Source organism: Cebus imitator, unplaced genomic scaffold, assembly GCF_001604975.1.
Source record: "Cebus imitator isolate Cc_AM_T3 unplaced genomic scaffold, Cebus_imitator-1.0 Scaffold263, whole genome shotgun sequence".
NCBI classification, from domain to species: Eukaryota; Metazoa; Chordata; class Mammalia; order Primates; family Cebidae; genus Cebus; species Cebus imitator.
This window is the reverse complement of record NW_016107578.1, coordinates 186,805-198,012: the sequence shown is the minus strand read 5'-3', so window position 1 is coordinate 198,012 and position 11,208 is coordinate 186,805. Positions and strand designations below refer to the sequence as shown.

General features: G+C 46.5%; 1 protein-coding gene across 6 annotated transcripts in view; it reads left to right on the top strand.

The window, feature by feature from the left end:
* ILF3 (interleukin enhancer binding factor 3) overlaps nucleotides 1-11,208 on the top strand; it is a 34,343-nt gene that overhangs the window by 5,343 nt on the left and 17,792 nt on the right. For all 6 annotated transcript variants that reach the window (XM_017499960.2, XM_017499958.2, XM_017499959.2 and 3 more), the window contains exons 2-4: nucleotides 9,386-9,482; nucleotides 9,841-10,070; nucleotides 10,231-10,408. In XM_017499960.2, coding sequence (XP_017355449.1) covers nucleotides 9,480-9,482; nucleotides 9,841-10,070; nucleotides 10,231-10,408 — 411 coding nt within the window. In that variant the 5' untranslated portion in view covers nucleotides 9,386-9,479. The remainder of the gene's footprint in view (nucleotides 1-9,385; nucleotides 9,483-9,840; nucleotides 10,071-10,230; nucleotides 10,409-11,208) is intronic.

The window sequence follows — 11,208 nt, the reverse complement described above, 5'->3', positions numbered from 1 at the left end:
TGACCAGGATGGTCTCGATCTCTTGACCTCGTGATCCACCCGCCTCGGCCTCCCAAAGTGCTGGGATTACAGGCTTGAGCCACCGCGCCCGGCCTTAAAACTATTTTCTCATATCAGAATGTGGTTTTTGTTTGTTTGTTTGTTTTTTAGACAGTCTCACTGTCACCCAGGCTGGAGTGCAGTGGCGCGGTCTTGGCTCACTGCAGCTTCCACCTCCCAGGTTCAAGTGATTCTCTTGCCTCAGCCTCCCGTGTAGCTGGGATTACAGGCACCTGTCACCACGCTTGGCTAATTTTTCGTATTTTCAGTAGAGATGGAGTTTCACCATGTTGCCCAGGCTAGTTTTGAACCCCTCACCTCAAATGACCTGCTGCCTCAGTCTCCCAAAGTACAGGGATTACAGGTGTGAGTCACAGCACCCAGCCTAATTTTTGTATTTTTAGTAGAGACTGAGTTTCACTGTGTTGGCTAGGCTAATCTTGAACTGGTCTCAAGTGATCTGCTCTGCCTCAGCCTCTAAAAAGTGTTCAAAGTGTTGGGATTACAGGCATGGGCCACCGCAAACTGACCAGGCTCGGTGACTCATGCCTGTAATCCCAGCACTGTGGGAGGACAGGGCAGGCAGATCACTTGAGGTTGAGAGTTCAAGACCAGCCTGACCAACATGGAGAAACCCTGTCTCTACTAAAAATACAAAAGTAGCCAGGCATGGTGGCGTGCACCTGTAATTCCAGCTACTCGGAGGCTGAGGCAGGAGAATCGCTTGAACCCAGGAGGCAAAGGTTGCTGTGAGCTGGGATGGTGCCATTGGACTCCATCCTGGACAACAAGAGTGAAACTCCATCTCAAAAAAAAAAAAAAAAAAAAAAAAAACCCCAGGCTTCACTCTGGGAATCCACTGGGAGGGATTGTGTCTGCCTCCAGCCAGATGCAGGAGTTTCTCCCAACTGTGCTTCCCTCGCCTCCTTGCTGCCTGAGAGTATGCTGGAAAGAGGGTTTGATAATCCCCACATGAAGTCATGTTGAATGTTTTTCTGTGATGGCAGATTTTAAAGCATTTCTATTGGTTCATCCAAGAGCAGTTTTTGTTCCCTTAAGGACTGGCTCTCACTATGTTGCCCAGGCCAGTTTTGAACTCCTTCCTGCCTTGGCCTCCCGAGTAGCTGGTACTACCGGCATGCACATTTGTACCCAATTTAATCCTTTTTGTACATTGCATTTGTAGTATTATGGTTCACAGAACATTTTCCCATAGTGCCACCTTTAATCCTTGCTGTCTGCAGTCTGAGGCAGATGGTATTTTCATCCTCATTTTCCACCCAGCTCCAGAAAGGTAAGTGATTTATTTGCTGGAGGTCCTACAGCTGCCAGATTGGGGACCCCAGAGGCAAACCCCAGGCTTGTGACTCTAGGACTTTTGGCACTCTACAACACTAGTGAGCCTGGAGTCCTGGGTCTCCAGAAGCATTTGGGGAACAACTTGTATTTGCCAACTTGTTATTTTGTCAACGAAAATATCTTTTAAATTAATGATCATGCACCATTTTTATTTTTCATAAGCAGGAAGATTGTCTTTATCACCAAAACTATAGCAATAAAATAAAGGACAGTTGTTTAAGTTGAAAACATATTCCTGACTGGGCGTGGTGGCTCATGCCTGTAATTCCAACACTTTGGGAGGCTGAGGCAGGTGGCACACTTGAGGTCAGGAGTTCGAGACCATCCTGGCCAACGTGATGAAATCCCATCTCTACTAAAAATAAAAAACAGCCAGGCATGGTGGTGCATGCCTGTAATCCCAGCTACCTGGGAGACTGAGGCAGGAGAATTGTTTGAACCCAGGAGGCGGAGGTTGCAGTGAGCCAAGATCACACAACTGCACTCCAGTCTTGATAGCCTAAGACTCCATCTCAAAAAAAGCCCAAACAACAAAATAAAAACTTTATTCCTAACTTTGGTGCAGTAACACTGTTGGGAGTCAAAACTGTGAACCATTGCACTGGACTTCAGATTCTTAAATATTTCAGAATGGCTATGATAGCCAGATTTTAGACTGGCATCACCTGGCTAGGTTGCTTTTTAAGAATTTTCAACATGCCCTTGATGGTGTCAATCTGTCAAAGTTCAAGGAGTCACCAAGACTCCTAGCTCAAGGGTCTCATTTCACCTCACAGCCCAGGATAGGCCCACGCCAGAGGTCAGGAAACCAGTGGCTGGGTTGAGTCTGTAAATTTAAAGCCTAATTTGGTCTCTCTAAAGTGAATATCCACTTCAGGACCATTCTGAAGAGTTGCTGAGAAGGCTGTAGGATTTATGAAATACCCTGAAGACAGGTGGGGATTCCTGGAACAGTTAATGAGACAAATTTCAAGAAGCTGGCCTTCGGAGGCTGAGGCAGGCAGATCATTTGAGGTCAGGAGTTCAAGACCAGCCTGGTCAACATGGTGAAACCTTGTCTGTGAGGGTGTTGCCACTGTACCTGTCCAGTCTGCAAACTTCTGTTAATCCACTCATGCTCAACTAACTTGGGTATGTTTCTTTTCCAACAAGTGCCGTGAACTTCATAGTGTAATTAGAGGTCAGAAAGATGGCCACTGAGCCACAAGCGTAATGTTTTTTTGTGCATACCGTGGGTGGGCTGAATTCAGGAACAAAAGAAAGAAACCGATCCCTGTGTGTTAAACCATCCCAAACCACTTACTGCTTGATCCTGCCTTGGGTTTGTTTCCAGAGAAGCTGCATGTTGCTGGTGCCCATGATTGAATCATAAAAATTGTAAGAATAGGCTTTGCTGGTGCCAGGTTTGAATAAACGTGGTGGCAAGAGCCGCATTGTTCATGGTTTCGCAGCTTTCGTTTAAAGTTAGATCGGTAGGGGCAGTGGAGTGTTGCATGTGGGTGAGTGCTGTAAGCTTCTTGCCAGCAATGTGCCTCACTAAAAATCCTCTTGAAAGGGAAGTTTCTGCTCACCCTATAGATTCCTGGATCAGTTAATGAGACAAATTCCAAGAAGCTGGCTTGGATGTCAAATTGGTCTTGGGCTTATATAGAGAAATGGGTTTTGTTGCCCTGCAAAGAAGCGATAACTCCAGTTTTTAAACATTTGTTTTGGTTCAGATAATTACTACTCTTACTTTGTCCATGTGGGTCAGAAAGCATTGCTGCCATCACCTGGTCTAGGGAAGGAGGACTCAGACATGTAATGGACCGCAAGCCGGCCAGTTGTGGTCAGAGCATCTGGAGGCCAGCAAGGCCCTTCGTGGTTCTTTTCAAGGGTCTGCCTCTGGGAGCAGGGGAAGATGAAGTGAGACTGCCATTATAGCAAGGGCACACCCACGTTTCTCGTTTGAACAGTGAAGAGAGCAGATGGAAAGCCACATGCAGGACGTTTGCTAAAGACAGGCATTTTGGATGGGGTGATATTTTGACCCAGTGATTTCTTGTTCCCCAGTGGTTGATGGGGGTAGTTTTATACCTCTGACTCTCTAGGGGAAATTTTAGTCACATGTTTTTATTAGAGATTGTCTATATCAACTGGGGTTGAACCTTAGTCTTTTAACAATTTTCAGAGTATGAAGTTTGAATAACAACACCTATAATGTGGAAATTATTTTTTAAGTGTCTTTATGGGCTTGTGGATATATATAAATTTAATGTGTTGAACTTGTTTTAATAACATCTTTTGAAAATGTTCAAACATACAAACAAGGGTGATATAATTTTATGACCACCTAGGCCAGGCACGGTGGCTCACACCTGTAATCCCAGCACTTTGGGAGGCTGAGGCAGGCAGATCATTTGAGGTCAGGAGTTCAAGACCAGCCTGGTCAACATGGTGAAACCTCGTCTCTACTAAAAATACAAAAATTAGCCGAGTGTGGTGGCAGGTGCCTGTAATCCCAGTTACTTGGGAAGCTGAGGCAGGAAAATCGCTTGAGCACAGGAGATGGAGGTTGCAGTGAGCTGATAGCGCGCCACTGCACTCCAGCCTAGGCGACAAAGTGAGACTTTGTCTCAAAAAATAAAAAATTTAGGCTGGGTGTGGTGGCTCACTCCTGTAATCCTAGCACTTTGGGAGGCCAAGGCAGGTGGATCACTGGAGGTCAGGCGTTTGAGACCTGCCTGACCAACTTGGTGAATCTCTGTCTGTACTAAAAATACAAAAAAAAATTAGCCAAGCGTGGTGGCACATGCCTGTAGCCCCAGCTACTTGGGAGGCTGAGGCAGGAGAATTGCTTGAATCTGGGAGGTGGAGGCTGCAGTGAGCTGAGATCATGCCATTGCACTCCAGCCTGGGCAGCAAAAATGGAACTTTGTCTCAAAAAAATAACACAGCCTAGGTTGTGCTGTGGGCATTTAACTGCATGTGTTTCACATATTTGTCTATCCACCTATATCCTCTGCACTCTTCAGTCACTTTATTGATTGATTAGAGACAGGGTCACACTTTGTTGCCCAGGTTGGAGTGCTGTGGTACAGTCATAACTTAGTGCTATCTCAAATACCTGGGCTCAAGCAGTCCTCGCGTCTCAGCCAAGTGTTTAGTATAGACAGGGTTTTACCATGTTGGCCAGGCTGGTCTTGAACACCAGACTTCAAGTGATTTGCTCGCCTCAGCCTCCCAAAGTGCTGGGATTAGAGGCATGAGCCACTGCTCCTGGCTCACTTTATTTTTATGATGTGTTTCCAACTGAATAGCAGAAAGTTGGAACCTTCCCTCTACATATTAACTAGAATTTAGTATTTTTCTTTGCAGTTGGGTTTTTATTTATTTTTTTCTTGGAAAATTTTTTGTGTAGATACGGAGTCTGTCTCTGGCTGGTCTTGAGCCCCTGACCGCAAGTGCTCCTCCCAACATGGTGAGCCACCGTGCCCTGCCTCTTTTACTTTTTAAATATTGCGGATCTTTGGTATACCAGTGAGTTGCATATTGCCAACCCTTGTTAGGAGGGAGAGTGACCTTTACTCCAGAAAGCTTGGGAGGGCCCCTTCCCATGTGATCCCTGCCACTGTCCCCTAGAAGCGATCCTGTCACCCATTAATTTTGCTTATTCTAGAACTTCATATAAGTGGAAGCATGATTCTTTTTGAATTAGAGTTGTCCCAAATGTAGCCAGTGGGACCCCGCACAAGTCATCTCCCATGTCTTCAGGATAAGACTGTTGTAGTCACCAGCGCTTCGTTCGTTGTTTTCTGGTGCTCCAGTAGGATCTAGGCTCACCATCCTGCTGCAGATTACAAATCAACTTCTCCCAGGAGCTTCGTTCAATAGGTTTTTGTTGTTGTTTTATTTTTATTTATTTATTTTGAGACATTCTGTCGCTCTGTTGCATAGGCTGGAGTGCATTGGCACAATCTCGGCTCATGGCAGTCTGCACCTCCCTGGCTCAAGGAGGTTCAGGAGTTCAAGACCAGCCTGGCCAACATAGTGAAACCCTATCTGTCCCTACTAAAAATACAAAAATCAGCCGAGCGTGGTGGTACGCACCCATAGTCCCAGCTACTTGGCGGGCTGAGGCAGAATTGCCTGAGCCTGGAAGGTGGAGATTACTGTGAGCCTAGATTGCACCAGTGCACTCCAGCCTGGGCAACAGAGCGAGAGACTGTCTCAAAAAGAAGAAAACTCCAAAAACTGTTGGTCATGCATAGTGGCTCATGCCTGTAATCCCGGCACTTTGGGAGACTGTGGTGGGAGGATTACTTGTGGTCAGGAGTTTGAGACCAGCCCACGCAACATGGTGAGACCATATCTCTACAAATACATATTTTTTAAATCTATTATGGAACTTCTAAAACATGCACAAAAGAATTCCAATACATCACCCAGCTTCAACAGCTCTCAGTGTTTTGCAGTCTTGTTTCATCCTTCTCTACTTTCTCTTCCCTGGTATATTTCAGAGCAAATACCAGGAATATAATTTCAGCCATAAGTTTGTCTTAAATATGTGTAGAACAGATAAAGGTGGTTCTTTTCAACACAGCCACAGTATTATTCTTGTAAGTGATTAACTAATTCCTTCAAAGGATTCCCTTCATGAACAAGATTCCCAGTGTCCTTACAACTATCCAGGGAAACTACAGCCAAGGGAACAGGCTTGGCAGAATCAGTGGGAAAAGAAGACCCTGTGGAGCTTGACTCTACTCTGGCTTAGTGAAGAGACATGGCGGGCGGAGGGGAGGATGTCCTTTACCCACACATCACTCACGCCTGGCCCTCACTGCAGCCTGAGGAGGCAGATGTTTTCGACAGTAGGATCTGGCACCACTTGTGAGGTCTGTGGGATATGTGCTGCATGCCTCAAGTAGGTTGACTTGTTTTATTTTCTTAGTCCTCCTGCCCAGGCAGAGAGGAAGCTAGTGTCTAGGCAAGCAGATTTTCAGGCCGAAGACTGTTGAAGCTTTCCCTGAGTGATCTATTGAGTGGCTCACCCAATGGTGTGAGTCCCAGGCACGTTAAGCCACTGAGTCCAGGGACTAGCTTTTCACCCGTTTCTTCCCATGTTCCCTTAGACTCCTTCCCTTCTGCTTCGCTCCCCTGTCAGGAAGCCGTTGACCCCATCATGTCCTGTTGCTGGGCTCTGCAGGGGCATTACTTGCCATTTGACCCCTAGGTTTTTTTGTTTTTGTTTTGGAGACAGTTTCCCTCTTGCTGCCTAGGCTGGAGTGCTGTGGTATTCTCTACTCACTATAACCTCTGCCTCCCAGGTTAAAGCAATTCTCCTGCCTCTGCCTCCTGAGTAGCTGGGATTAACAGCATGCATTATCATGCCTGACTAATTCTTTGTATTTTTCATAGAGGCAGGGTTTCACCATGTTTTGGCCAGGCTGATCTTGAACTCCTAACCTCAGGTGATCCGCCTGCCTTGGCCTCCCAAAGTACTGGGATTACAGGCATGAGCCACCTTGTCCTGCGACCCCTAGGTTTTATTCGTTCATTTATGTATTTCAAGATGGAGTCTTGCTCGGTCAGTCAGGCTGGAGTGCAGTGGGGCAATCTGAGCTCACTGCAACCTCTGCCTCTTGGATTCAAGTGATTCTCCTGCCTCAACCTCCTGAGTAGCTGGGATGACAGGTGTGCGCCACCACGCCTGGCTAATTTCTGTATTTTTAGTAGAGATGGGGTTTCACCATGTTGGATAAGCTGGTCTCGAACTCCTGACCTCAAGTGAGCCACCCACCTCTGCCTCCCAAAGTGTTGGGATTACAGGCATGAGCCACATGCCCAAGCACCCTTAGGTTTTTTGTTTGTTTTCTTGAGATGAAGTCTTGCTCTTGTCGTCCAGGCTGGAGTGCAGTGGTGTGATCTCCACTCACTGCAACCTCTGCCTCCCAGGTTCAAGTGATTCTCCTGTCTCAGCCTGTCATGTAGCTGGGATTATAGGTGCCTGCTACCACACCTGGCTAATAAATGTGTATATATATGTATGTATGTATGTGTGTGTGTGTGTGTGTATATATATATATACACATATATATATATGTGTGTGTATATATATGTATATATTTATTTTTTTTTTTTTGAGATGGAATCTTGCTGTCAAACCCAGGCTGGAGTGCAGTGGTATGATCTCGGCTCACTACAACCTCTGCCTTCCCTTCCAGGTTCAAGCAGTTCTCCTGCCTTAGCCTTCTGAGTAGCTGGGATTGATTACAGGCGCGTGCCACCACACCCTGCTGATTTTTGTATTTTTAGTAGAGATGGGGTTTCACCTTGTTGACCAGGCTGGTCTCAAACTCCTGACCTCGTGGATCTGCCCACCTCGGCCTCCCAAAGTGGTGGGATTATAGACATTAGCCGCCGTGTCCAGCCACACCCTTTGGTTTTAAAGTTTAACTTTGGGATGTTTAAATTTGCAGTTAGATTTGCTAGGTATAGGTAGTCCTGGGTATTTTGGGAAGTTCTTGTTTTGGCCAGCGTGTCAAAATGCAGTGGCACAATCTCAACTCGCTGTAATGATGCTTGATGCTTGAGCCTTTTCGGGCTGGCTCGGAACTAGTGTAGTTGGAAGGGCTTGACAGTTGCCTGTGCGGGGTAGATTCATCTGGTGTGTATTATGCTGATGGGGTTTTTTGGTTGTTTACGCATTTGGAAGATTTCAGTATGGACCAGACTGTTTGTGTAGAGTGAGAATTGAGTAGGTGGGAGTCGGCATGATATTTAGAGACTGAAATAGTAATTATGGCTTCGTTTGTCCTGAAGGATTCTGTTGTACACTTCAGTTGTCTCAGCCTCTTCAGAGTTGAAGCTGATTTGGTTGTCATCGTTCACCTGATATTTTAAATAATGTTCACTTTTTAGGAGGTTCTTTCTTATCTTTCATTTTACAGAAGCCTTTTGGGGCCCTTTTGTCTCATGCCTTTCTTCCATGTCTTCATGACTGACGGGTCAGAGCTCCTTTCCTCTCTTTTCCTTCTCCAAGCATCAAGATTTTGACGTGAACATCTTTTTTTTGAGATGGAGTCTCGCTGTGTCACCAACGCTGGAGTGCAGTGGTGCCATCTCCGCTCACTGCAACCTCCACCTCCTAGGCTCAAGTGATACTTGTGCCTCTGCCTCCCAAGTAGGTGGCACTATAGCTGCCCACCACCATGCCTGGCTAATTTTTGTATTTTTAGTAGAGCTGGAGTTTGACCATGTTGGCCAGACTGGTCTTGAACTCCTGACCTCAAGTGATCCACCCGCCTCGGCCTCCCACGGTGCCAGGATTACAGGCATGAGCCACTGCACAGCCTGATGTGAACATTTCTATCTGTAGTGTTTTTTGGAGACCTGTTAATATTTTCTTTTTTTTTCCGGAGTTTCGCTCTTGTTACCCAGGCTGGAGTGCAATGGCGTGATCTCGGCTCACCGCGACCTCCGCCTCCTGGGTTCAAGCAATTCTCCTGCCTCAGCCTCCTGAGTAGCTGGGACTACAGGCACGCGCCACCATGCCCAGCTAATTTTTTTGTAGTTTTAGTAGAGACGGGGTTTCACCATGTTGACCAGGATGGTCTCAATCTGTTGACCTCGTGATCCACCCGCCTCGGCCTCCCAAAGTGCTGGGATTACAGGCTTGAGCCACCGCGCCCGGCCTAATATTTTCATGCTTGTAAAAATGGGCATATTTATGTAAAGGAAGATAAAAAAGAAAGTAAAATACTATCTAAGTGGCTATGGGCCTGAAGTCAGATCTGGGTTCTAGAAACCATCTGTTTTATTTTTTAGTGTGTTACGTAGTTAATGCCTTGGCTTAGCAATGGGTACTTGGAAGTAAAGATGTGTCCTGCTGTGTCAACAGGCCCTTTGTGAGGCAGCATGCATGTCATTGTCACTACTGAGTACCTGGCTGCTGAAATGAATCCAACTATAAATTATTTGAAACTAAAAAGATTTTCTGGTCTTATAGAGTTGAAGTATTGACACACAACATCAAGGAAATCTATCACAATTTGAAACGATAAGCAAAAGTTTGATTTCCAGACACTACAGAAGAAGTAAAAATGGTAAGTTTGTTTTTGATCACGGATACCGTTTCTTACTCATGTACAGAGATATTTGTAGCCTTTTCCAAAGCATTTGATTCCATTACCATTTTTGTTGGTCCTTTTGGATTATAAAATAATTATTCCATATTCCTTTCCGATAGTATAGAAACAAAGTCAGTTCCCCATTGCTGTCACTGCCCAGAGACAACAACTGTTCAGTTTGCTTGTCCCCTCCTCAGTCCTTCAGTTGTGCTTGTGCAGGCTTGGTTTTTACATGAGTGATTATAGCATCATTCTGAATTGTGCCTCTTAAAAGATCAGCGTTGGGCTGCTTGCTCTCTTTACATGATTTCTAACTTAGTTCTCAAATCCCTAGCGTCCGATGCGAATTTTTGTGAATGATGACCGCCATGTGATGGCAAAGCATTCTTCCGTTTATCCAACGCAAGAGGAACTGGAGGCAGTCCAGAACATGGTGTCCCACACGGAGCGGGCACTCAAAGCTGTGTCCGACTGGATAGATGAGCAGGAAAAGGGTAGCAGTGAGCAAGCAGAGTCTGATAACATGGATGTACCCCCAGAGGACGACAGTAAAGAAGGGGCTGGGTAAGTGATGTTTTTCTGTTGTTGTTTTCTTTCTTTTAGAGAGGGTAGCCAGGGTAGGGGTCGACATCTGTTTTTCTAAGAAACTCCAGTCTCTCTTGGGGCTTCTAGGTCCTGGTTAGACTGAATTCCTCACTGAGCTGGATGTTGGTCTGTCCCTCAGGGAACAGAAGACGGAGCACATGACCAGAACCCTGCGGGGAGTGATGCGGGTGGGCCTTGTGGCAAAGGGTCTCCTACTCAAAGGGGACTTGGATCTGGAGCTGGTGCTGCTGTGTAAGGAGAAGCCCACCACTGCCCTCCTGGACAAGGTGGCCGACAACCTGGCCATCCAGCTTGCTGTAAGTGTGGCCACCACTGCTGGAGCGGGGGGCAGGGGTGAGTCTGCTGGTCAAGGATGTGGAACCCAGGAAGATGTGTCCAACTTGGTCGTGTTCCAGGAAGCACATGCCAGGCTTGTCCTTGCCCTTGATGTGCATGCACCTTCTAAGTAGGTGATGAGCAGGGCACCACCTAGCCACTGAGCTTCTGTGGAACCTGGCTGCAGGGGTGCTCAGATGCTCTGGCAGTCATAAGGACCCTGTGCCTATTGTGTGCCATACTGCACCAGCCCGAAGTTATTGGGCATGAACTTCAACGTTTAGGCTCCATTGGATGGATACTATCTCTTCCATTGGATCCGAAGTGGAAAGAAAATCTTTTTCTTTTCTTTTTATTTTTTTTATTTTTTTGAGACAGTGTCTTACTCTGTCGCCCAGACTAGAACAGTGGCTTGATATCTGCTCACTGCAACCCGCCTCTTGGGTTCGAGTGGTTCTCCTGCTTCAGCCTCATGCTCCCAATTAGCTGGGATTACAGGTGCCTGCCACCACTCCCAGCTAATATTTGTATTTTTAGTGGAGATGGTGTTTCACCATGTTGGTCAGGCTGGTCTTGAACTCCTGACCTCAAGTGATCCACCTGCCTCAGCCTCCCAAAATGCTGGGTTTGGGGTTACAGGTGTGAGCCATGGCGCCTGGCCAAAAATCTTTTTTTTTTTGGGGACGGAGTTTCACTCTTGTTACCCAGGCTGGAGTGCAATGGCGCGATCTCGGCTCACCGCAACCTCCGCCTCCTGGGTTCAGACAATTCTCCTGCCTCA